The sequence below is a fragment of the Lipotes vexillifer genome, unplaced genomic scaffold, assembly GCF_000442215.2.
Source record: "Lipotes vexillifer unplaced genomic scaffold, Lipotes_vexillifer_v1.1 scaffold602, whole genome shotgun sequence".
Taxonomy (NCBI): domain Eukaryota; kingdom Metazoa; phylum Chordata; class Mammalia; order Artiodactyla; family Lipotidae; genus Lipotes; species Lipotes vexillifer.
Window position 1 is genome coordinate 3,343,380 of NW_006790307.1, and position 26,340 is coordinate 3,369,719.

The following is a 26,340-nucleotide window of genomic DNA, read 5'->3' on the forward strand; positions in this document are numbered from 1 at the left end:
CTACTAACAAGAAACAAGAAAAAGCTCTCTAGAGTAGTGGTTCTTAACTGGGGCAATTTTGCACTCTCTCCCTCTTCCCCTACTCCACTGGGGACATTTGGCAATATCTGGAGACAATTTTGGTTGTCACAACTGGGGGTGGTGATGGTACTACTGGTATCTAAGTGGGTAGAGGTGAGGGATGTTGTCATCTTACAATACACAGGGCAGCTGCCACGACACAGAATTATTCAGTCCAAAATGTCATAGTGCTAGGCTGAGAAATCCTGATCTAAAAAGAACATGCATTTTTCTACTTAAGTATCAAGTCTGGAGGAAAGCATGGGTTTTATTTCTAGAACAAGAAACTAGGTGTTTATTTCCAGACCTTTTAGGAAAGCCTAATTTAGCTCATGGATGGTAAGGATTCCAAGTAAAGTACACATTTGGTGTCTTAAAAATACTACATTAGGATTACAGTAAAATACCACCACACACATTTAGCTGCTCTTACCTAAGTAAGCAGTTGGGTCTATATTAAAAGTGAAATGTCTATGAAACAAGTAAAATAGTTTTTCAAAGTAACAGGATTATTACGGGCTACTAAATCATGAGGTTATCGTGGTTATCATACATTAACCAGTTCTAAAATACAATTCTTCAGATTTTTCTTGTGAGAGAGCATTCTAGAATAAAATCACTTAGTGTGCATCAGCCATTATTTACTGATAATGGCTAAATACACTAATTCCAATACATCCTAATCTAGAAAGAATTTCAGTTCACAGATAGCTTTTTCTCATCTAAGACTTAAGTGAAACAATTCAATTTGCCAAAATCACTGATAATCACTTAACATCAGAACTAAAGTACAAAGAGGTCAGGGTATTAAGACTCCCTGTACTAAAAAAGCATACTGACACATTAACATTACAGAGTCTAACAAAGTAAAATTATCTGCAATACTCCCCTTAGTTTTAATTGAAGTTGTTTTTTATGAAAAGTGCTTTCAAAGTTGTTACAAAGAGCCAAAAACATGTTGCTGGTAACTCTTGTCCTAAATTACAGTGTAGGTGTTCACAAGGTCCTATTTTTCTAGTATTAATAGGAAAATAAGCAACTTACTGTATTGTAAAGGGAAAATATGTAATTTCATTGTACATGTTTCTTAAGAAAATGGCCATACCTGGTGAGATTTTGGCAGCTTGCCACGTAATACTTCCAATGTGTTGCATTTTGCAGCCAAAGGCATCAGAGGAGTTTTACTTAATTAACTGGAAAAAAATCAGCTAAAACCAGAATATCCTTTTCCCAAACAGTAAAATGAACTGTTGTTGTTATTGTCCATTTTCCATTTCACAGAGGATTAATTAAGATTTCAAAAACAGATGTGAATCTGGGGTGGCAGTAGTTTGAAAATTGGGATTCAATATTTAAGATAGAGCTAGAATCAACATTTACTGAAATTTCTAAGCTCTTTAATATCAAAATATTTACTAAGCATACTATATCTAGAGATTGGCAGTTAATTTTAACAACTGAAATTTTTGGTAAAATTTTTGATTTGGGCAGAAAATGTTATTTCAACTTCTAAAAAATTGTCAAGTATTTGACATGTGGCTAAACACACCTTACAAGGTTTATTAGTTAACCAGTTAACTGAATTTTTCAGTGACTGAGGATTTTGTATATTTCATCATTTTAAACTTCAATCATGCCTATATAATCATATTCATATATCTGAGACTGAGCTAGATATAAAGATATCAGGACATCCCTGAAAACTGGTTAAATCAGATATGCCCATATGTTATTTCTTTACCATTTACCCAACAAAAGTGTAAAAAAACAAAAAACATGATTTGGTTACTTATGGTTACATAAAAATTATATAAATATTCAAACATATGTTGAAGTCTCCATGCTCCAATATTTTAAGAATTCTAATTCCCAGGGGTTAAGCAGATTTAGATATCATTAATGAATACATGACCACATTTAGAACATCATTCAGTGCTACTGATTTAAAATTTTTAGTTTAGGCTTTACCATAGCAAATTTCCTTTCTGCCTTAGTTTCATAAAATAACCTAACCTAAAAACACAACCCCATACTGAGCTTTCTTTCTTTAAAAAGAAATTGGGGGGCTTCCCTGGTGGCGCAGTGGTTGAGTGTCCGCCTGCCGATGCAGGGGATGCGGGTTTGTGCCCCGGTCCAGGAGGATCCCACATGCCGCAGAGCGGCCGAGCCCGTGGGCCATGGCCACTGGGCCTGCTCGTCCAGAGCCTGTGCTCCGCTACGGGAGAGGCCACAGCAGTGAGAGGCCCGCGTACCACAAAAAAATAAAAAGAAATTGGGTAGATCTCAACAATTTAAACGTTCTCAAGAAAATCAGAGAGCAGCTGTTCTCTTACTATTGTAGATCTCCTGAGGAACCTACATATGCAGAATTGCTAAGCAGAACTTCCTAATATTTAAAAGACCAGTAAGCAGTATGAGTGGCAGATTATGACTGAACGCCACACCTTGCAACTTCCATTCCAATATCCTTCCATTCCAATATCAGGACATTACCACTAGAAGTATGAAGTTAATCAGTATGACTCAGCATTTAAAATCTGAGTATTCTACTTTTACTAATTTTGTTATATATGTGAGTATATACATATAATATATATTATATATATATAAACACTAAAACCATATCTACTACTAGAAAAGAGCAGAATCTTTCTTTTGTTAGAAGATAGAATTTCAGCTATATTAGAAAAGTTAGCCATTTTGCAAGACTCAAAAAAACAAAAAAAACTGTAAGCATTTTAGAAGTTAAAGAATGGAGAGATCCAATACATGAAAAGTATATGGATTTAACTTCAGACACTTAACTAAGACATTCACACAACATATGCATGTCAGTCTCCTATATGGTCCTAGAGCCTGCAGTATTGTAATTTATTGTGAAACCATGTAACCAAATACTTAAATATATCCACAACATCTATATCACGGTAATGCATAGTACATAATATACCAACATCTCAAAATAAATTTCTATTACAGTTTTATGCAAATTATGGTATGATTATCACCTGCCACATTCTGAAATGGCACCAACTTCATGTAATGGTCCATGTCCTAATCAAAATCCTTACTGGTAATGATGTCTTATGCATTATCATCTGAATATCTGAAGTCAAGCTGTTAATCTAATAACCACAGTATGTTACCAATTAAAATCACCACATATTTGGATGTTAAAGCAGGTTAAGTAATACAGCAGGAAAAATACTTCTAATTCACAGTTTCAAAAATAAAGGGTGCAGTTTTCAAATATCTGAATGCTTAAAATTGGTCACTCAATTTAACAACTGCCTCCTTCAATACATGTAAACTATGTTTGCACAGCATTAGGAGATGTCTTTTATTTCAGAAATTAGTTCTTACTGTTACAGGAGCACCACAAATTTGAAGGAAGAGGCTACAGTGTGAAATGAGCTCACTGAAGGATATGTTAAATAAAATCTTAACTACAATATAAGGTACTGTTTCCCCCAAGCACAGACCCTTTAATCAGGAAAAGTAGTCAACGCTTACCGAATACAATATGTAAATCAGCTCTCCAAGAAAGGGGGAAAATCTAACTCAACTAAAAGAAAATACTATGATTAGCTAACAAACCTGTGATAGCCAGCTTCAGAATTTTCCTAAAAAATTCAAAAGCATATAGTTATTTGACCCTTTCAATAAGGAATGTAGAGATACAAAGGAAATGAAAGAAAAATCTGGCTTTAAGAATTTCTAAGTGGAAACACACGCACACCAATGGGTAACTGAGAAAAACTGAGTACTTAAATATTCAAATTTTAAATGTATACGAAAATTTATAATAGAAAAAGAAGTGGCGAATTGTTATTATGACTTGATTTGCTGAAAACATCTGCAAATTCAGACTGGCATTAAGAAAACCAAAGTTTCAAAAATTTACTCCTCTCTCTTTCTCTCCAGATATGTTTTCTGTGCAAAAATAAATATCTGAAAATTGCACTAATACAATAATACTTATTTTTACTTTTGTATTATGAATAATCTGCACATGCTGCTTTACAGACAATACATATTTGTAAACTTGCTCATGCAAAATTAGTGTGCGCAACAGGGATACTGTTAATCCCCATACCTAAAAAAATGATATTATCTCTTTTAAACTGCCAACCCCTCCGAAATGTAACAAATCTTACACAGATATTCTTGTCTGCCACAGCTAAAAATCAATTTGTGTTGCTGAAACAAAAAGTTATACAAGAAAAAGAAACATCGTTTTTGTCTTGCAGAATTTTTGATTTTTAAATAAGAGAAAACTTATAAAAGAAAGAAAATTCATGGTCACAAAATTTTAACATTTTAATCCTAAACATTACAGGGTAAATAGATACTGGACCCTATCTCCATCAAGCCTAACTTTTAGATGTCATTTTAAATGTTGCCCTAACCACTAAAACATTAGTGGTTTTACAACCTCTGGATTATGGAAATATGTATTTCTGAAATAAATGCTACAAAAACAACAATGGAAGAAAGTCAAACTGTCTCCATGAAGGAAAAAAAAAAGTGGAACATTTTGAAGCTTTACTTCTCTTTCCATGTCTTATGATTAACCTGTCAATTCAGTGCATCATATGGTCAATGTAATGGTCCCGAGGTTGAACCAACATCTAACTAGTGTCCATTGATTCCAAGTTAGTGGATGATGAATCTTTTTGGATACTTTCAAAGATGGCTGCCAGCTCAGGATTAGAACTGATCTGTGACTGGAATTCACTCATCAGTGGACTCTTCTCTGCTTCTGGAATGGTTAGCAGTGCTGCTACTGCTCTCATGGCAGATCGCTTTAGTTCATCTTGCTTTTCAAACTCCTGCTTTACTGAGTTTGCTTTTACCTGTAACAATAAGTAAATTTATATTACATGCTATAAAAGGCAGTTCTCATACAAAGAAATTTAAGCACATATAAATAAAGCAAAGCTACTCTTTCACAGATCCAAAAGGCACATTATTCTTCAAGCAGAGCTGCTCCAAAACTTCTTTTTAGTAGTAGCTATGTATCTCCTTTTAAGGGAATATTCTATACAAGGCCCATTATAAAAACGGAGAGTGGGATCTGCTTATTAGCAAGTCCTACTTTGTCCTCTATCAAGAAACTACCCCTCTAGCTACCTTGTTTATTCATTATTCTTCAAACATGTCATGTATTGACATCTCTGTGCCTTAATTCATATAATTATTTTTGTATGAAAAGTCCTGTTTCACCTTCTGGACCTAAAACAATCCTGACTTCTCAAGGTGCATTTTAAATGCTGTCATGTGCATATGAAGCCTCTGTGACCCCCACCCCCTCCTCCACCAGAATTAAACATTTCCTCCTCTTTTGTGGCCCTATCACACTTTAACCCATATCATTACTTTAAAAATATGTGTCAGATTGTTATAACAAATTTTTTTTTTTTTTTTTTTTTTTTTTTGCGGTACGCGGGCCTCTCACTGTTGTGGCCTCTCCCGTTGCGGAGCACAGGCTCCAGACACGCAGGCTTAGCGGCCACGGCTCACGGGCCCAGCCGCTCCGCGCGGCATGTGGCATCTTCCGGGACCGGGGCACAAACCCGTGTCCCCTGCATTGGCAGGCAGACTCTCAACCACTGCGCCACCAGGGAAGCCCTATAACAAACTTTTAAGAATAGCATTTAACAGTGCTAAGCTTTCTAAAACATCCACATTTGAAGGAAGTAAGGAATAGGAATAAGAAGTTAATTTTTGAAACAAACTGCTACAAAAGGGTGCTAGCATAGTTAAATTTGGAAAACCACAGTATAGAATCAACTAGGGATCCTGAACATACTAAGTCTGGCCTAAATCAATGACATCAATATTACCTTAGTTGTACATGTAGCACGTAATGGCTCAACAAGTCGGTCCAACCTCTGCAGTACTGCACTTGGACAAAGGGTAGAGAGTCTCACCAACATTAAAAATGTTAGCATCTATTATGAATAAAAGAGACAAAATTTAGATTTTGCATTATTTTCTAAAGACAAATCCCAAATTCTGACAAAGCTTTTGAAAGGAAAATGACTAACCTGTACCATTAAGTTTCATTTTAATGTAATCTGCCATTGGAATCACACAGAATTGCCTCAAATCTTGTCTAAGGAATTTTACCTACAAGTACTAGAGTTACCTTATCTATCATGATAGATGGTCACGGTCCTAGAGTACAGAACTAAAAGAGTGGTTCTCAATCCTGACCACACATTACAGCTGAGGAGCTTAACAAATATACCTATTTTTACTTCACTCATCGGGATAGGGCCACAGACTCAGTATTTTTTAAAAAGCTCATGTGCACCAGATGGAACAATCAGTGAATAAGAAAACAACTGAACTAGAAGAAAAGCTTTATAAGAAGTTTCTACTGTCTTTGCAAATTTCACTAAAAACAAAAACAAAAAGCCTGCTTATTCAGATTAATCCATATAAAGTCCAGTAACCCATAATCTTTTCTCTTAGACCATAAACTGTAGAAATAAAAGGATCCTATTCTTTCAGGGCTCTTTTCATTGAGTTCCGGAGGGGTCAGGTTATTCCATACTACATTATGGAAACATGAAAGTTGGAGTTCTGATAGTATGGATGAATTACTGCTCAACTACCACTTTTGCCCTGCTTGACCAAAGGTCCTGACTAGAAGAAAAAGATTTTTCAAATCACCCTTTTATAGTTCACATTTTAAACGGACTTAAGCAAACAGGAAAACAAAAAGCAGTTATGAGCAAAGTTCATGCTCTAAACCTAAGAAGCATGAAGTATAATTTCTCTATGGTTGCTTCTACAGATTGCTTTGTGTATCTGAAAACAGTTCTTCCTCTTATCCTTTAACAAAACTCTTGATATTGACTTCCTCCTCCAATGAAAAGGTTTCTGGATTTTTCCTGTATGTCAACTGATGTCACACTGCATCACTATTACTTTTGCATATTAGTTTATAACACACTAAAATCATGACAAGCAAACCAATCTTTCTCACTTAATAACAAGAGTAGATTACAAAGGTGAAAGTCACTAGCAAAGTCTTCTTCTAAAACATTCTATAAACAGGCACAAATATCTTACCTTAATATCATAATGGTCCTTCAAACCATCTTCAACATGATTTAGAAATTCAAAGATATCAAGTCTATCCAGACAACTGTCTAGAAGTGTGTACATACACTCAAAAGCTGCCTTTCTAATATCTAGGCCGTCATCAACTGTATGCTTAAATGGACCCATTTCTACCTGTTGAAATAAAACAGAGTATGTAGATATACTAGAAAGTAAAAGACAAGCTTAGGTAAACAGTGCAATCTAACTTACCTCTCTTATAAGCTCCTTTCTAACTTTTGTTTCATTATAAAGATGTGGAAGAACAGTATCTAGAAGATCCCTTATTAATGATGGCTTATTATGTGCTGCTGAGTTGAATGTGACCAAGGCCACTCTTCTTACATTCAAATCTGGGTCTTCCAAAGTTTTTAGGAAATCACCTGAAAAATTGAAAGAGAAGCAACAGAGTTATGGTAAGCTTAAAATAAAATATGCATTATATTATTTTCCTAAATTGATAGTTTATTATTGTTACTTCTTCAATGTGGGTGATGGAATATGATGAAATCCTAAGTGAGCTATATAATTTCTTTTGACAACAGGTAAACTATTACGTCTGAATGTGAGTGGACTTAATTGATAAACCTATTCTCAGCATCTTTAAATGCAAAAGGTAAGGAGTGAGAGCCCCAAAAGCTCCCCATTACTTTCATAGATAGTTGATTTAACAGGTGGGTGACATAGAAAAGTGATGGAGCCAGCAACCACAAGAACTGGTAACTTGAATGATTCTCCTTAAAATTCAAAATTAGTACTCGCACTAAAAAAGCACCAACAAAAGTGGAATTTTTTTTTTCACTCATTCAACAAACATTTATTGAGCATTTATGGCATGAAGCAGTGGGGATACAGCTGTGGACAAGTCAAATAAATTTATGCTCAGATGAAGTTTACATTATATTTAAATTTCAAAAGTGAAATTTAAAAACCTGAGTTCAAAAGATAAGCAAGGTGGGGACAGATCCACTGCTTGATAAAGATGGAATACTGTTAACAAGTATATAATTTATCAGATGACGGAGAAATGTGCCTCCCAAAGCCTATTTTTATCTTTAACAACAAATAGATAAGAGGTCTAAGAATACAAAAAGGAAGAAACTGAAACCTACCACAGGACAAAAAGCTAAAGAAAGCACCTAGCCACTTTAAACACAGATATAAGTCTGGTTGTTCTTCCACACAGGGGAAAGAAATTATAGTGCAAAGATCTTGGGAGTCATACAGATGGTGATCCACACTGCTTCACTTGTCAACTGTATGACCAACTTCTGGCAAGTTACTGTAGGCAAGAGCTTCAGTTTCCCAGTTTATAAAATGAGAATTTTATACGTACATTACTGAACACAGTGTCTGGTACACATGTGATATTCACACAGAGCTACTCATCATCATGTCATCTCAACCCTACCATAAGCAATCTTTTAGAATACACAGGGGAAAAAAGGTATGAGAAGACTTAAATGTATCACAACAGCAATTTGAAGAAATGGGAGGGGTAAAAAATATACTTCAGACACCATAGGTTGGTAAACTCAAGGTTGACCACCCAGGAAAGTTCTGACTACAAATAAGGTTAAGAGGTAGCTTGGGTTCAAAAAGAATTTAAATGTACCAGACTAAAGCTCCTCACCTCTGTTTGCTTAGAATTACTATCATGGTGAATTGCTTTCAGTAAAGCATAAAAAGTATTGCTATTATGATAGACAAATGGTGATGTGGTCTAGGATCAGTGGTCCCCAACAACTTGGTCTAGGAATTTCAATTTTAAAAAAACAGAATGATAATCATCTGACTGAGTAACTATACCAACGATGCACACCGGTTGGCTGTTGTCAACCTAGAAAGATGTCTCTAAAGATCTGGCACAGGTCTCTTCCTTTGCTGTATCTTGTACAATGACAAAAATGTGAGTAAATATATCAAAGCAAAAAGAGGCGAGGGGAACAAAGGCAAGAATCTTCTGACAGAGACTTTCTCTGAATTAATTCTAGGTCTCAGCGTTGGCACCCATTTATCCCCCATGTCCCCCTTACTCTGAATTGGTATCCCTTTCTGTAGTTCTTTTCTTTTAGACTGTGTTTTTTAAATGGCATGAAACTGCAAAGCTTCTTTGCCATATCCCTCTATCCTCTCTGCTGGTATCCCCATTCTTCTGTCTTCAAGAAAACACCAGAGTTTAGTTACTAAAAGCTCTAGGAAAACTGATGATGAAAACAACACAGGGAAGTTATAAAATCATGAAAAATAACACTAAAAGCTAATTCTTGTCTTCATAGAAAGCGATGGCCCTTTTCTTTCTTGGATAGCTCCTCTTAGGTTGGTAGAACTAATTACCACAAGAATTATCTTTTTTATTCTTAAATTTCTACCTTAAATTTAAAAGCCTCCAAAGATCCCCTTGGGAGCTGGAGGGATACAAGTAATAACGAAGAACTGGGGCCATCACAAGCTCAAATGTGATTCATTTACAACTGGGAAGAACTTCAGATTAGTCAGATAGATCATATATCTTTTTCCTTTACCCATTAGTTTACTTTAGGTTATTCCCAAAATATGATTATCAAATGTGTAGTTGACTTTAAAGACATCCTAGCATATTTACTAAATTTCAGCTATTTGCAAAATTATTTTTTTTATGAAAGAATTACCAGACCCTTAAAAGCATTTTAGCTCCTTGGTGATATATTTAGCTATTGAAATGATTCGTTTTTTGACAGTTAACTATTAACTAGTTATTCAGTATATTCATCTTCATTTCCACTTACCTATGCAGTTCTTTAATAGTGGATCAATAGGCTGTGGATGATCAGAAATAGTAAACTTCACAGCTGTAACCACTGAGCTTCGGGCATATGATGAGCCTAATTAAAAATAAATTTTAAGTCTATTGGCATTTAAGTCAACTAAAATCCATGGACACCTTTATCATTTTCAAACCACTTCAAATAACAGCAGGGTCTTTAATTCCTTAAAACTCTCTTTGGTCGGGCTCCCCTGGTGGCACAATGCTTAGGAACCTGCCTGCCAATGCAGGGGACACGCGTTCGAGCCCTGATCCGGGAAGATCCCACATGCCACAGAGCAACCAAGCCCGCGCGCCACAACTACTGAGCCTGTGCTCTAGAGCCCGCGAGCCACAGCTACTGAGCCCATGTCCCACAACTACTGAAGCCCGCGTGCCTAGAGCCCGTGCTCCGCAACAAGACAAGCTGCCGCAACGAGAAGCCCGCACACCGCAACAAAAACCCAACACAGCCAAAAAAAAAAAAAAAAAAAAAAAAAAAAAAAAAAAAAAAAAAAAACTCTCTTTGGTCAAGAGGGGTATTTCTTATTACTTCCAGGATACTAATGAAGCAAAGTTTACTCGTCTTATGAAACATAATTCCATTAGATTTCAAAAGGAACAATTTCTTCCAGGAAGGAGGCAGCCTGCGAGACCAGCAGTGGAGGATCTATCCCTCACAAAAGGGAACTGGTTAAACCACTATATGACTGTCAAGATTTTTATTAAAAATGAAAGCAATTTCTAAGAATGAATGGCCTTTATTATCTTCTCCTTGGACAACAGGGGTTGACGCTGGTAATCTGAAAACTTCTAGAATCTTTCATTTGAACCAGGTTAGTTCACCAATTTTAGTACTGTAATTAATTCTAGCAAGCTCCTCTGGCTATATTAACTCAAGAGACATCTGTCCCACATTAAGACAAGAGTAACATTAAAATACATTAAACACTAGAAACTACAACAGATTTATTTAATCATTATCTAACTACACTCTCTTTATCCTTTTAAACAACAAGGTGTCATTTGAATATGGCTCCATATCATAACATAAGGCAATAAGTTCTACATATAACAAGATACAGAAATGTTTTAACTTCGGCATTAGCCATCTTTCCAGGCAACAACTGCTAATAAACAAAAATTTTTTAGGTAAGAAAATCTGGGTACCCACCTGATATTAAATACCCCTTAAGCCGTGGAAGGAGAGTTTCTGGATCAATTAGAGTGAGTTTGCCTAGACATTCAGCAACAACATTTCTGGTTCCTTCTTCTGCACACTCACAGTGCTTTAGCAATAAGGCCCAGATGTTTTCAACATATGGTTTAAGGCCCACCACTGATGCAGAGCTAATAATTTCCTTCAAGGAATGAAGCAGTAGATACTGCCTTTTGGGTTGACTGGTTATTTCTTGTAAGACAAATGGTAGATATTCAGGAAGGTTGCCCACACTAATGCTGCCTAATGCATAGGATGCAGCTGATTTGACTTCTTCACTAGGAGATGAGAAGGCTTCTAATATGACAGATTTTAGTTCCAGCTGCCCACTTAAGTCAATATGATGCCCAACTTCTCCAAGAGAAAGTAGAGCTAAGAGGCGAATAGAATCTGTAGACCTTGAGTTCTTGACATCTTGAATAAACTGACCCACTACAGCTGGTCCTTCTTTAGGGCATGCTCGAGTAAGAGCAGCTACACATTTGGCAATGGAATAATAAGACTGCTTATGAGTAAGAGCTGTGCTCTGAGAATAAACTGGACCAGTCAGCATGCGCAACAAATCCATGTATCCTAGATTATTTGTTCCAGTGACAACCAGAGCTTGGAAAAAGTCTAGCATGGCGCTAAGAGCCCCCCCTTGCAATAAAGGTGATCTAACAAGTCCAATAAGTTCATTGAGAATGGATCCACTTATCTTTGAAAGGGAGGAGGGATACACTTTTGCCAGTGTGGTAAGAAAACTGATAGCCATCTGTGAAACATGCATATCACTTTCGCTGATAAGAGGTGGGAGCTCATCTAGAACTGCATCAATCATGGCAGCTGTTAGGCTATCACTATAGTTTTTAATTAGAATATCTAGAGCAGAAAGGGTACCCAGTTTCAAAGCTCTCTGGTTTTTCCTGAGAAATGAAGCAAGGATAGGAACCCCTTCTCCCAGGACAGGCCTCAAATCTATCTTCAAAGGCGACCCAGCAATCAGTGTCAACGCCTTCACTGTAGTTAACCGCGTAATCTCATTCTTCAGTCTCTCCAAGAAAATCTGAAGGGTATTAGGCAAGTCAGAGCCCAGATTGTCTCCAAGGTTGCAAATAATCTGTCCCATACAGGAAATAGCCCTTTCCTTGACTTCCTGATCAATGTCAGCTGCTTTTAACCTCTTAATGGTACAGGTAAATAGATCTTTGATGTAAGGAGTCGCATCAAACGAGGAAGGCTGATCTAAAGGACGAATTACTTTGACAAGCTGTTGAGTAACAAGAAGTGCTTCAGATGTAATCTTGTAAAATGGATCTCCAACACAAGCCACCACTGGAGGGACCAAAGCTTGAACATGAGGATGGAAGACTTGAGGAGAGTGGTTACAGAGGATTACATATAGACAGGACAAAGCATCAATCTTCAAATTTGATGAGCTTGATTTATCATTCAGTGAGAAAATGATTCCTAAAACCCAACCAAAAAAGAAAAATCCAGTATTTTTATCCATGGCACCTTTATGAATTTAAAGCTAGTTTTAAAATTTAAAACGAATCCCTAAAAGATTGCTAAAGTTCCCACTATATATTATCTCTAAAGCAGTCGAAATTCCACAAGCTATGATAAATATTAAAGTAAAAAATTTTAGGGTACCATTTTAAACTTTTTACTTTTAACTTTAGGTATTCAATGGTTCTGTAAAAAAGTCAGTTCCATGTGCAAAGTTGTCACAAATTATCCTTTTCAAGGAAACAATTATTTAAGCTTATCTAAGTCTTAATAAAGTCTATAATAAGTCCCAAAAGTGATTTACTATTTCTTTCATACCTGGTACAAGTACAGGAATGTGTTGTGTTAGGGCCCCAGGTAATACATTTACCAGTTCAGTTAACATGTTAAAACAACACTGTCGGGTCTTCACACTTTTTTCTTTCATCTGTTTGTGCAGAGCTTTAACAATGTTGGGAACCTGTAATTATCAAGTGCTCATTAGCTGGTTCAGCTACTGGTACTTCCTCAGTACACTTAACACAAATTACAGGGGCTGGGGACAAATAGAAGAATTTTTTTGGTCAAATTCCTAATTCCACTGTCAACAATTTGTACAATACAAACTTTGTGGCATCTACTATATATGTTCTCTTGAAACTATATTTGCTTGATACTGATAAATAAGAGAGCAGAGAAAAGCTATCATTAGCTTTCTACAGAGCAACAAAAGTCTTCCTTGATTAATTTTACTTATGAAATGCACAAGACTAAATAGAGATCTAAACAATAAAATAATTTTCAACCAAAACTTTAGGAGCATAATTTATAAATGGTTTTTGAAACTGAAATAGCACATACAAGCAATTAAAGAAAAAAGACAAATTTTAGAAAAGAAACCATTAAATGGGTCCTTGCGTTTGCTTTTTGTTGGCTGTTACAATGAAATCAACCTCACTTCAAATGTAGTTACAAGCGGCAGGAATAAGATTCAAAGACATCTGCTTCTAAACTTCCTAATGTCAGTCAGTAAATCCTAAACAGGGAATTTACCAATAAATCTTATGGAGGCCAGGATACAGACACATACCATATCGAACAATGATGTGAGAGAACTAAAGGCAAAAGAAAACATCTATCTAATTAATTCACCACAGCATCATCAAAATTTCCTGTGATTTTTATCTGCTTTCCATATACTTAGTCAATTGCTTATGTCCTCCATACACTTTATCTTTTCCTTCTACAATTAATCTTCAGTGTTCACCTTTAAGTTCACCACAAACTTTTAAAATTTTTACTACTTGAAAACAAGATAGATATGGCATGTACATCCCCTCCTCTGGTTTAGTTGTTTAGTCCCTCTCAACATGTTTTGTAATCTACAAAAATGGACAAATATGTACCCCATAGGACTGCTGTAGAGACTGCATGTAAGATAGGAAAATACCTAGCATGTACTAAATATTCAACAAATGGGGGCTATATAGAGCTAACATTTAGGATCTTAGAAAAGATGTCCTCAAGTGAAAAAAATATGTATTTTATCAATAACAATAGCTGGTATATATAAATACTATGTAGCAGGCTTCACTGTATGTTTACATAGATCATATCATCTCTACCTTGGGTAGACAGTTCTACGTAAACCCTTACTACAAATGAGAAAAGTGAGGCTTAATAAAATGTCTGAATAACTTGTCCAAGATCACACAGCTGAATTAGGAGGGAAGGAAGCTATGAACACAAGTAGTCTAATTCCACCGCCCTAAGATTTCTCCATTAATCAAAGATAAAGACTACTTCACTAAATCTTAAAGCTAATATTGTTTAGCCAGGAAAAATCAAGAAAACTTCAATCAGAATAAACTATTTACAAGTAATGTAATATGAGCTTCCATAAACTACTATACAAACACATCCCAGAACTGTTTCTCTAAAGCTATTCTGGAACTCATATTTCCATACAAAAATGCCACTTTAAAAGATCACATTTATTAGCATGACTTTTAAAACACACTTTTAAACTGACCTGACTCTGAAGCATTGTTAAAGGTGTTTCTCCCTGTTCCATTGCATCAGGGTCACACAGCCAACTTTGCACAGGACGAGTTTGCTTCAGAAGAGAAAGGTATGCATGAAAAACATCTGCCTTTACATTCTCTTCACGCTCTTTAAATCTGGATATCAGTGCAGGAGAGACGGTCTTGTAGAATTCTGGAAGCATTTCATGCCTTGTGCTAACTACAGCATCCAAGCACTTAGCAGCTGCACGTCTCACTTTCCAACTCATGTCATCATCGTCACTGTATTCATCATCACTCCCTAAAGAGAAGTTTTAATGTTAACAGGCTATTAATCATAAGAAAAGTTTAATATAGAAAGTGAACTGATATTCATAACTAGGACAGTTTTCTAACTTTCCACTAAGATATACAGCAACAGATAGGTTTAAAAAGAACTAGTACTTAAATCGGAGGCAGAATTTACTAATAAAAATTTACACATAAACCTCTAAAGAAAAATTATCTGAATGTGTTTTTAATTTGTTAAACATTTCCTCATTTATGGGTAATGAGCTGCTTATTAACTCTTTAAAATCATTTATTAACACATTAAACTTCTTCAGATTATAAATATTTGTAAAATCATAAATGTCCCAGCCTTTTAAAATAATGTGAATGGAAGTTCAATTCAAAGATTCACTTGACACTACAGGAAAATCAAACAAACAACTGGGGAGTTTATAAGATAAACTATAAAATAGATTTGTGATATAGATGATGTGATAAAAAGAATGATCACCAATCCCAGGTCATGCTGTGAAACTAATTTTTCAGGGGAGAAAAAGAATCCTGACATCAGCTTTCTTTGTGACCACAAGGCTTTTCACTAAATTTGTTGATGGGCTATTAGGAACAAATATGCATATTCTCAACCTTTCAAGATATTATCTTAATATAGCTTAAATAAACTATACTTTCTCAATTATAACAAGAAAATTCTGCCCACATAACAGAGCACCAGCTTCTCCAAACTCCTATTAAACATTAAATCAATATTCCAAGCATAAGCATTAACAATTCTCTCTCAGTTACTATTCTTGCTAACTTTTGTGTGTGTGAAATCTCTGAAAATTATTTCCTTCTAACAACATCAAGCCGAATCAGTTGGGTAACACGAAGTCAGGAGGATGGCCTACATATTAGCAGTTCTCAGGACAGTCTAAAATTACTAACAATAATTTCGTTATTCTTAGATATAAGAACTATAGTCCTGAAATGATTCCTCAGTGGGGGAAAAAAGATATCATCACTTCTTTGGCTTATATTCCAATTAGCTTAGTGACAGCTAAATGTAGCCAACTATGCCTTGGAAAATTTTCCAACCTCCAGAAGGCTTACTTAATTTCATCTTAGCAGTTTATAGTAAAACCCAACCAAATACTGCTAAACCAAGGCATTTGATTTATTCACCAATAGCTATTTGAAGAAAAATTATAGGGTACTACCAAATAGATTATTTTAAAGCACATAAATAAATGAAAAATTTCCAATGGCAACCCAACTATAGGAATTACTTTACAGAAATATACTTAAAGGTTATAAAAAATTAAACAGCTTAATCACAAAAATTATGTTGGTTTTATAAGTTACAATAACACTATGATAAAAAGATATTTATTAGTTATAATCCATATACCTGATAAAGCAGCCGAAGGACGTGGTTTGTTATTCAACATCGGTACTTACCACACTAAAAAAACCAACAATCAAAAAATCTGGAACATAAAATGCTACTCCTTTTTTCAAAGGATATTCCTATTACAAGCTAAGGTTTCCCTTCGTTAATATAACACATTTACTGAGTGTCTAATGTGTGTCAAGCATTGTCCTAGGCACTGGGATAAAGCAATTGATAAAGAAAGACTAAAATTAAAATATCTTCCTTCATGAAGCTTACATCCTGGTATGGTAGAAAATAATTTCAGTGTATCAGAAAATGATTAGGTGTAATGAAGAAAATAAAAATGCTGCAAAGGCAGATAGATATGAGTATGAAGTAAGGGGAAAGCCCTGAGATGGGAGACTGGATGAGGAGGGTGTGTAAAAGAAGCGATCAGGTATAACCCCAAAGTTTTTGGCCTGAAAAACTAAGAAGAATGGAGGTGCCATTCTGAGATGGAGAAGTCTAAAGAAGAAACAGGTTCGGGCAGGCAGTGGGGGAAGGGTGGAGAGAAGACATTTTAGACATCTAAGCAGTAAATCAATTAAGCAGTTGCACATATGAACCTGGAATTCACAAGAAAGGTCTGGGATAAAGGTAAAATTTGGCTTTTCAGCATATTGATATTAAAGCTAAGAGACTAGGTGAAATCAACAAGATCATAAGAACGTAACAGAGAAGTCAAGGGCTAAGCCCGGAAATACTCCAAAGTACAGTGGTCAGGGTGATGAAGAGGAACCAGCACAGAGACTGAAAAGGAGTAATCACAAAGATAGGAGGGTGTGGTATCCTGGAAGTTAAATACAGAAATGCTGCTGAGAACTGAGGAATAGGCAGACTCAAACATGTGAGGTCACTGGCAATCACTGGAAGACTGGATTTAAGAGAAAAGAGGAAAAAAGGAGTTGGCGAGCATTCATTCTTTTTAAGAGTTCTGTTGTAGTGTAGAGAAACTGGGCAGTATCTGCTTGACTCTAAAATGGGATTAAGAGAGGGTTTTTCCACCCTTTTTTTAAAAAAAAAGATGGACGAAATTACAGACTTTAGAGCAAAGTCATTACCTAAATTCATTCAAAGAATCAAACTTAAAAGTATAATTAACAGGAAATCCACCGATGCATATACCCAGTAACTTAAACATTTCTATTATGATTCTTTTAATACTAGCAGAAACAACTAAACATGAGCAACCCTGTGTCCTTTAAGTGCTACTCCTTTCCAGAGTAAATACCACAAATCACAGCACAATGACATCAATCATACGAGCCTCGGAAATGCTTAAATTATTCATGGAAGTTAAATGGAGCCTCAAACAATATTCAGGATTTCTCATTAAAGTAACTATGTATGAAACCAACCAAACTGCTATGAATATGTTATCTATAGTTACAATTTTTAAAATAACATTCATTTCCCTCCTTACAAAAACACTTTGTAGAAAATTTGAAAAATAAAGAACAAAAGTCACTTATAATTGCTTGCCAAGAGAAAAACACAAGTAACATTTTTTTCACCATATTTAAAAAATTAAAACTGGGACAGTAATTTTTGCTACCCACTTTTCATTCAACTTATTAAATGCTTTAACAAGAACATGATTTTGAACATGTTGCATAGCAGTTCAATACATGGATGCCCCATAATTTTTTTAATCAATTTGCTCTTGTTGAATATTGTGGTTATTTCCACTTTCACTATCATAAGCAAACAAAGTACAATCTGGGTAAGAATCACCTCCATCTATAACACTGGGTCTTTCATGAAAATGTAACAAATTCCTTCTACTTAATTTGAATACCTTGGTCATCATCATCACCACCATCTGCATCCATGGCATTTTCATCTTCATCTTCATCATCATAATTATAATTTGGATCATAAGTAAGATACTTAAGACATATATTTATAATGGTAGAAACATGAGGATATACTTCCTTAGGACATCTGAAGAAAAAAACAAAAGCTGCCTTGAATAATTATACTTTTCTCCTTGATTCAGTATCTGCCAATTTTGCTTTATTACCAGATTTTTTCCCCTTCCCTTTAACATAGTAAAGTGGTTTCCAGCCCTCAACACCAATGATCCTTCATCTTTCCCTCCCACTGACTTCATGTTTTAAAAAAGATTTACTTTTCAAATTACTCTTATTTAATCAATTTTAAGATGAACTCCACACCCCCCCCACACACTTTAACATCTCTGAAGTCAGATGATTCCTATAATAAATGGTATGACGTAGTTAGTGTGGGGTCACACAGAGAAATCTGTATACGCTCTATCTTCTCAATACATGGCTAGAACACCAAGCCCAGATAAATGTATCTTCAGTAACTAGGATTATTGGTGAAAATGCCAGTGTACATTCATCTAGGCTTGGTCTTCTAACTTTATGTTGAGAAAAGACAGAACATATAATAAATGCCCAACAATAAAGAAATAATTTGTATTTCTCAATTAAAAGGACAGAAATGAATCCCACAGTTTCTGATTTTAACAATTTGATATGACTATAAAAGCTCCTTATCAAAAACCATGAGTGGCAAATAACTACTTATAATTACTGCAAATAACAACAGTGAAGTCTCAAGACACTGTGCTACTACACTGTCAATTCTAGCCAAAAGCAAAAAAAAAAAAAAAACCCCAAATCTCACTACTTAGCCAGTATGGCCTTCTTGTACATAAATACAGTTTTTATTATTAGAACCAAGGTTCCAAAACTGAGAAGCCCTAGCAAATGGCTGTAACACATCTCAAAAACTGTTGAAGAGAGATGAAATTCACTAGTATACATTACTGACCAGATAATTAATTTATACTGGTACTCTCTCAGGATAAAGACTACATCATTAAAGTAAACTGAAAGACAATTATAAATACCTTTCCCAAGTTCTTTAAGAAAAGTCCTAACAATAAGAAGGAAACATTTCAAAATAAATGTAAGGATTGTATTTTAAAATAAAGATGATATTCACTTCAAATACTGTATTGGTTATCAGTTATTATTTAATAAAAACGTAATTAAAACACATTTGAAATCCAAAACTCAATCCCAGCTGTCAGTAAAACCCATTTCTCCTTACCCACCTAATCTACATCTTAATTATTACTCTATTCTTAAGAAAAATTTTTATTTGAAAAATATAGATCTTAAAAACTTGCCTTCTCACAAATGATTCAAAGGCTTGAATGCAGTACTCTCTTAATTCATCGTCATCTACATTACAAAATTTTACCACCAAAGGAATTATCTTCTCAAGGTATTCACCTAAGAAAAGCATATTAGTTCTTATAAACATCCGTTAATATTTTTTAAAGAAAACTTTTCAATACATAAATATTTCTTACCTATTCTATGACCAGCTTGCCTACTAATAGCAGCAATACATTGTATGTAGGTTCTTGTTGTTGACATGGAATCATTTTTGGACAACTCTGACAACAGATGTTCAATAAGATCAACAAAAACTATATTTCCACAGCTCATAACCAGATGGCCAAGAGCAATAATGGTTCTTTTCCTCACTGCAAGTCTAGGGCTGGTCAACTGGGGGAGCAGACAGGTCAGAATTGAAGGATGGAAATTAACAAGAAGTCCTCCTTGCCTTAAAATAAAATAAAAAGAAAACAAATAAATACAAAATGTCCAAGTACTACTGAAATGTCTGCCCTCTGACCATCTCTTGATTACCCCTTCTCCCTATTGTCTTTCCTCTACAAATCTACACACTAAGTTTCAACGATCTTATTGGTCCAACCCTCTCTTTCAAATCACTTCACATGTGCAGTTCAATGACTCAATAGCAGTCAAACGTCTGTTGTCCTGCCAGGACAGTGCTAGTGATCAAGTCACACACAGGACAAAAGGTCTAACTGAGGGGCTTCCCTGGTGGCACAGTGGTTGAGGGTCTGCCTGCCGAGGCAGGGGACACGGGTTCATGCCCCTGTCCAGGAAGATCCCACATGCCGCGGAGCGGCTGGGCCCGTGAGCCATGGCCACTCAGCCTGCGCGTCCGGAGCCTGTGCTCTGCAATGGGAGAGGCCACAACGGTGAGAGGCCCGTGCATCGCAAAAAAAAAAAAAAAAGGTCTAACTGAATTTTCACTACTTACCAAATTGAGCATAAATTCCTCACCCTCCTCAAGACTCCAATGTATCAAAATGATCTCCTACCACTTTTCTATTCATTCTATATTCTGGAAAATTAGAATACAATGTTTCCCAACTCAAGACTACTTACATATTCTGATATATTCTATGTTTAAGCATAGACACCTGTGCCCTACCCAATTTTCAAAACTAAATTCAAACGCCACAGTTTCCATAACAAACTTTCTTGGATCCTTCCATTTTAAACCCCCAAATACACTATACTCTCTGTTAATATTTAGTCCAATTCTGCCTTACATTATAGCCATTTGTGTTCTTACCTCCTATAGCAAAGTATAAGCTCTTTGTGGGCTAGGATGATAGCTCTTCACTCTTACTATATATTTGTACCACATGAAGGCACTTGATTATTTTCAAGTTCAAGTGAATTAGCCACAAATAACAGACAAATAATGATGACATATAATGATTATAAGAATCAGTGACACACTGAAACTGACAGGTCTTTTAAGGTTACTTGCCCCTTGGAGTTGCTTAGATCTCTTTCTATATTCCCAAGTTTGACTTCCAGAGGAAAAGTAGAAAAGCAACAAATATATAAAGCCAAGTTCCTTCCACCCTCACAACACATGCTCTAAAAAAACATGGCTGCTGAAGAATACCAGCATTATTTTAACTGGAAAACTTGCCACTCCTACCAGCACATCTCCTTATCCAAGTAGATCATTGTATTCAAGATTATCAAAGAGTAAAACAAAATATAAAAACTCTGCTGAAATGTTTAAGTCACAAATTTTATTATTTTTCAAAACTACAAGAAATATGCTTGCTATGCAGTATTACATAATATAATTAGCTTTTTTCTTCCCTCACTCCTAACCACACACATTTATAAAACAGACACAATTTAAACATGAATAATTTTAGACCAAGTTTTATTATATTTATCTGAAAGTGTTCTTAATAAATACACAAATATTTGTATTACAAGTAATACAAACAAGTCATGTTTACCTGCTCAACATATCAGCCATAATATCCAAGGCTTCTAACTGAACAGACACATCTTCCTGCTTTGCTATTGCACTGGTAAGACGCCCAGTAATCTTTTTACATACATTAGCAGCTAATGCAGAGCCTGCATGAATAAGAAACCGATTATGATTTCAAGGCAAGTTATGCTGAATTCCACCTTATATTCATGCTAGTTAGCAAATGCTCATCAACTCTAAACTTGATTTTAAAACTGACTCAAGAGATCCATGTCAGAAAAATATGTTTCAAGGGACTTCCCTGGTGGTCCAGTGGTTAAGACTTCGCCTTTCAACGCAGGTGGTGCGGGTTCGATTCCTGGTTGGGGAGCTAAGATCCCACATGCCTCAAGGCCAAAAAACCAAAACATAAAACAGAAGCAATGTTGTAAAAAATTCAATAAAAACTTTAAAAATGGTCCACATCAAAAAAAATCTTAAAGAAGAAAAATATGTTTCAAAACAGGTTGTTTTTCAGTCAAATAATTTATTAGACATAAGTAAGAATTAGAGCCCGCTGCAGGAGTACACGACACAGGGAAAAGAGTACCGACTCAGTAAACTCTACTGGACAACTACTTCTGTGCACTGGCACGAATGCCAGCTATGGAGCTAATAGTGACTGCAGTGCTTACGCCTCTAGAGTGGAAAGCAGTGATGACATTTTTCTCTATTTAAGTCGTCTTTACTAGTAACCTAATAAGATCTTTCCCAATCCAAACAAAGTAGAAATGTTATTCCAGGAGACTCATCAATAAAGATTATGACTATTTTAAAGTAGATCTGTGTTGTTACTGACAAGGGAGAAAAAAAAGGAAACAAGAAACTGTGAAAGTAAAAATCTGAATGGTTAATAGAATTCTTGTTAGAGCCAGAAATCAGCTAAAAACAAACATGTTTCAATGAGAGGGAAAAAATGAGGAAAATACCAATGTAGCTAATACAACTTATAAATAACATACTTCAGAGTTGGTGAAATAAAGTAACATTGGCATGATACAGTGAAAAAAACCCATCACCTATGGATTAAAAGATAATGGGTATGAATCTTCATCCAACCAGGTCATCAAAACTTTGGATGAATTAACTTAATCTCTGAATTTCAGTTCCCTTATCAACAATCTACATTTAAGACCTCCCATATGACTGACATTTTTAGACAGTGAAATAATATACACACACTATCTAGCATGATACCTAGCATAGAGAATAATAAATATTTATTAAGTAAATGAGTGAAAACTACATACTAAGACTACATTATTACCAATATACATCTTTCCATGAAAGAGAGTAATTTCACCCCATTTGCAGATGAGACAGTAACTTTAGCCTGAAATTTTAGCCTGTAGCTTAGCAGTCAAGACAAATTCTAAAACTTACATTTCATAAACATCTGTCAGAGGTCAAAAGCTAATTACTTGACAAATTCGTTAATTGTAGTTTTAAATTAAAAAAAAATTATATGTAGCTATAAAAGGCTCAGCCTTAATTAAAGATACTAGTAAACTGAACTCTTTCACAGCTGTCTTAATGGTGCTAAGTTTTACATCATAAATTCTAAAGCAAAGCAAAATTAACACTGAAAATAGAAAGCTAATCAGAAATAACTCATGATTTTGGTTATCTTTTCTCTCATTGCATAGGCTGGCTTAACTCTATTCTGCACGTCACAGTTAATACAATATAAAATCTTGCTCCAACATAAAAATCCTTCAGAACTGGTATTCCAAAGAGATACTTAAATTCTATCAAAATAATATTTTTAAGCAAAAATAAGACTCTGGACTTTTTTTTCCAAGTATCTTTTAGGGATAGATACCTCTCTCCCTCCCTGGTCAGGAGGGGGAAAAAAAAAAAAAAACGGTGGAGGAGAAATACCTCCATTTATAAAAGGGAAATAGGAGAAAAAAGCATTCTTGCTTACCACTGGAAGCTGGAGGGAGTTCTCCAATTACTGTTTTAAGGCCAATACTCGAAATATCTCGAAGTTGCTCCTTATCAGAAAGCATGTTAGTGCAGAGGGTATCTACAATTGTCTCTACTTGGTATTCTTTCACTTTACTCACTAAAGGGCCAAGACTGTAACATAAGGAAGAAAAAAACATTTTTTTACTCTAGATAAACAAAAACAGAATAACAGATGAGTGAAAACATTAACTTTTCTGCCTAGCAACTGTCAACACAAAATAAATGCTATGCCTGTAACATAGATAGTACATGAATAACAGTGTTAAAAAATTCTTAATAAGCTCTTTGCAGTTTCCAATTTTTCCCCACTTATTTTCATCACAGTATCATGAAACTCAAGATGCTTTCACCCTCTCCCGACAAACCCTTCAAATACACACAATTAGGAGTCTGCTCCTAACAAGGATCCTATGATTTACCTGCAATAGAAATTCCATCCAGTGTATCACATTTTGCCAACTGTGACCCTTCCTTCCTACCATCTATCACCAACCAACTCCAACTCATGAACCAAAAAATTTATATTCTTTTTATTTTCTTGTTTAAATTTTGAAAGTATCAAGTAACTGGGAAAAGCTCTTCCACTGTGTCCCTTCCACAGAATTTAGCACATCGGAGATAATGTTTATTGCATGACTATTCATTGAGGAGCCATTGTATTCAAGACTATTGAATAACAAAAGTATGGCCCCTATCTTCAAAAATTTACCATCTGGTTGGTGAGGTAAGGAACTCACATAACTACTTTAGAAATGATGCAGGCATTCACTACTCTGCACAATTAAAAAAAAAAACACAACTTTTAATTTCAATGTCAGTATTTATTTACAGACAGGAGTCTGCACCTTGGAGACAGATTTTTAGGTACCTGTATTTATGGGGTATAGTTAGAAAAAAAGAGCATTTCAAATGAGAGACTAGAATGAATAGAATACATGCTGAAAGAAATGAGAAGTCAAAAGAATTGCTTGATGCAAAAGGCAGATGAAACACAAAACAGGAAAGGCAAACACCTGGGACATTAAGGAGAATCTTTAAAGTTAGGCCAATGAATTTAAATGTGATATGGTAAAGTTGAGAGCCAATGCATTTTCTCAAGCATTAGTGACATGAAAATAATTTAATTTGATAAATGCTCAGATCATTGTTTCACATACAGATTCTCAATAAATAACAGCTGACTGACTGCCTGACTAGAAAAGTAGTAGGCAGTATGATCTGGGGAATTAGAGAGAAATTTCCTCAACATAATAAAGGCCATATATGACAAACCCACAGCCAACACTGTCCTCAATGGTGAAAAATGGAAAGCATTTCCACTAAGATCAGGAAAAGACAAGGTTGCCCACTCTCACAACTCTTATTCAACATAGTTTTGGAAGTTTTAGCCACAGCAATCAGAGAAGAAAAGGAAATAAAAGGAATCCAAATCGGAAAAGAAGAAGTGAAGCTGTCACTGTTTGCAGATGACATGACACTATACATAGAGAATCCTAAAGATGCTACCAGGAAACTACTAGAGCTAACCAATGAATCTGGGAAAGTAGCAGGATACAAAATTAATGCACAGAAATCTCTGGCATTCCTATACACTAATGATGAAAAATCTGGAAGTGAAATCAAGAAAACACTCCCATTTACCACGGCAACAAAAAGAATAAAATATCTAGGAATAAACCTACCTAAGGAGACAAAAGACCTGTATGCAGAAAATTATAAGACACTGATGAAAGAAATTAAAGATGATACAAATAGATGGAGACATATACCATGTTCTTGGATTGGAAGAATCAACATTGTGAAAATGACTCTACTACCCAAAGCAATCTACAGATTCAATGCAATCCCTATCAAACTACCAATGGCATTTTTCACAGAACTAGAACAAAAAATTTCACAATTTGTATGGAAACACAAAGACCCCGAATAGCCAAAGCAATCTTAAGAACGAAAAACGGAGCTGGAGGAATCAGGCTCCCTGACTTCAGACTATACTACAAAGCTACAGTAATCAAGACAGTATGGTACTGGCACAAAAACAGAAATATAGATCAATGGAACAGGATAGAAAGCCCAGAGATAGGGCTTCCCAGGTGGCACAGTTATTGAGAGTCCACCTGCAGATGCAGGGGACACGGGTTCCTGCCCCGGTCCGGAAGGATCCCACACGCTGTGGAGCGGCTGGGCCTGTGAGCCATGGCCGCTGAGCCTCTGCGTCCGGAGCCTGTGCTCCGCAACGGGAGAGGCCACAACACTGAGAGGCCCACGTACCGCAAAAAAAAAAATGGCAGGAATGTACAGTGGAGAAAGGACAGCCTCTTCAATAAGTGGTGCTGGGAAAACTGGACAGGTACATGTAAAAGTATGAGATTAGATCACTCCCTAACACCATACACAAAAATAAGCTCAAAATGGATTAAAGACCTAAATGTAAGGCCAGAAACTATCAAACTCTTAGAGGAAAACATAGGCAGAACACTCTATGACATAAATCACAGCAAGACCCTTTTTGACCCACCTCCTAGAGAAATGGAAATAAAAACAAAAATAAACAAATGGGACCTGATGAAACTGCAAAGCTTTTGCATAGCAAAGAAAACCATAAACAAGACCAAAAGACAACCCTCAGAATGGGGGAAAATAGTTGCAAATGAAGCAACTGACAAAGGATTAATCTCCAAAATATACAAACAGCTCACGCAGCTCAATATTAAGAAAATAAACAACCCAATCCAAAGATGGGCAGAAGACCTAAATAGACATTTCTCCAAAGAAGATATACAGACTGCCAACAAACACATGAAAGAATGCTCAACATCATTAATCATTAGAGAAATGCAAATCAAAACTACAA

The 26,340-nt window shown here is 35.5% G+C and overlaps 1 protein-coding gene across 1 annotated transcript in view; it reads right to left on the minus strand.

Annotated features, from left to right (window-relative positions):
* Window positions 1-2,914: 2,914 nt before the first annotated feature.
* CAND1 (cullin associated and neddylation dissociated 1) overlaps window positions 2,915-26,340 on the minus strand; it is a 55,833-nt gene continuing 32,407 nt past the window's right edge. The window contains exons 3-15 of the mRNA XM_007463576.1: window positions 23,443-23,597; window positions 21,499-21,622; window positions 19,723-19,979; window positions 19,537-19,642; window positions 18,172-18,317; window positions 14,680-14,972; window positions 12,987-13,128; window positions 11,133-12,626; window positions 9,942-10,037; window positions 7,387-7,556; window positions 7,144-7,308; window positions 5,907-6,014; window positions 2,915-4,916 (exon numbers count right to left, since the gene is read on the minus strand). Of these exons, the coding sequence (XP_007463638.1) occupies window positions 4,692-4,916; window positions 5,907-6,014; window positions 7,144-7,308; window positions 7,387-7,556; window positions 9,942-10,037; window positions 11,133-12,626; window positions 12,987-13,128; window positions 14,680-14,972; window positions 18,172-18,317; window positions 19,537-19,642; window positions 19,723-19,979; window positions 21,499-21,622; window positions 23,443-23,597 (3,481 nt within the window). The 3' untranslated portion in view covers window positions 2,915-4,691. The remainder of the gene's footprint in view (window positions 4,917-5,906; window positions 6,015-7,143; window positions 7,309-7,386; window positions 7,557-9,941; window positions 10,038-11,132; window positions 12,627-12,986; window positions 13,129-14,679; window positions 14,973-18,171; window positions 18,318-19,536; window positions 19,643-19,722; window positions 19,980-21,498; window positions 21,623-23,442; window positions 23,598-26,340) is intronic.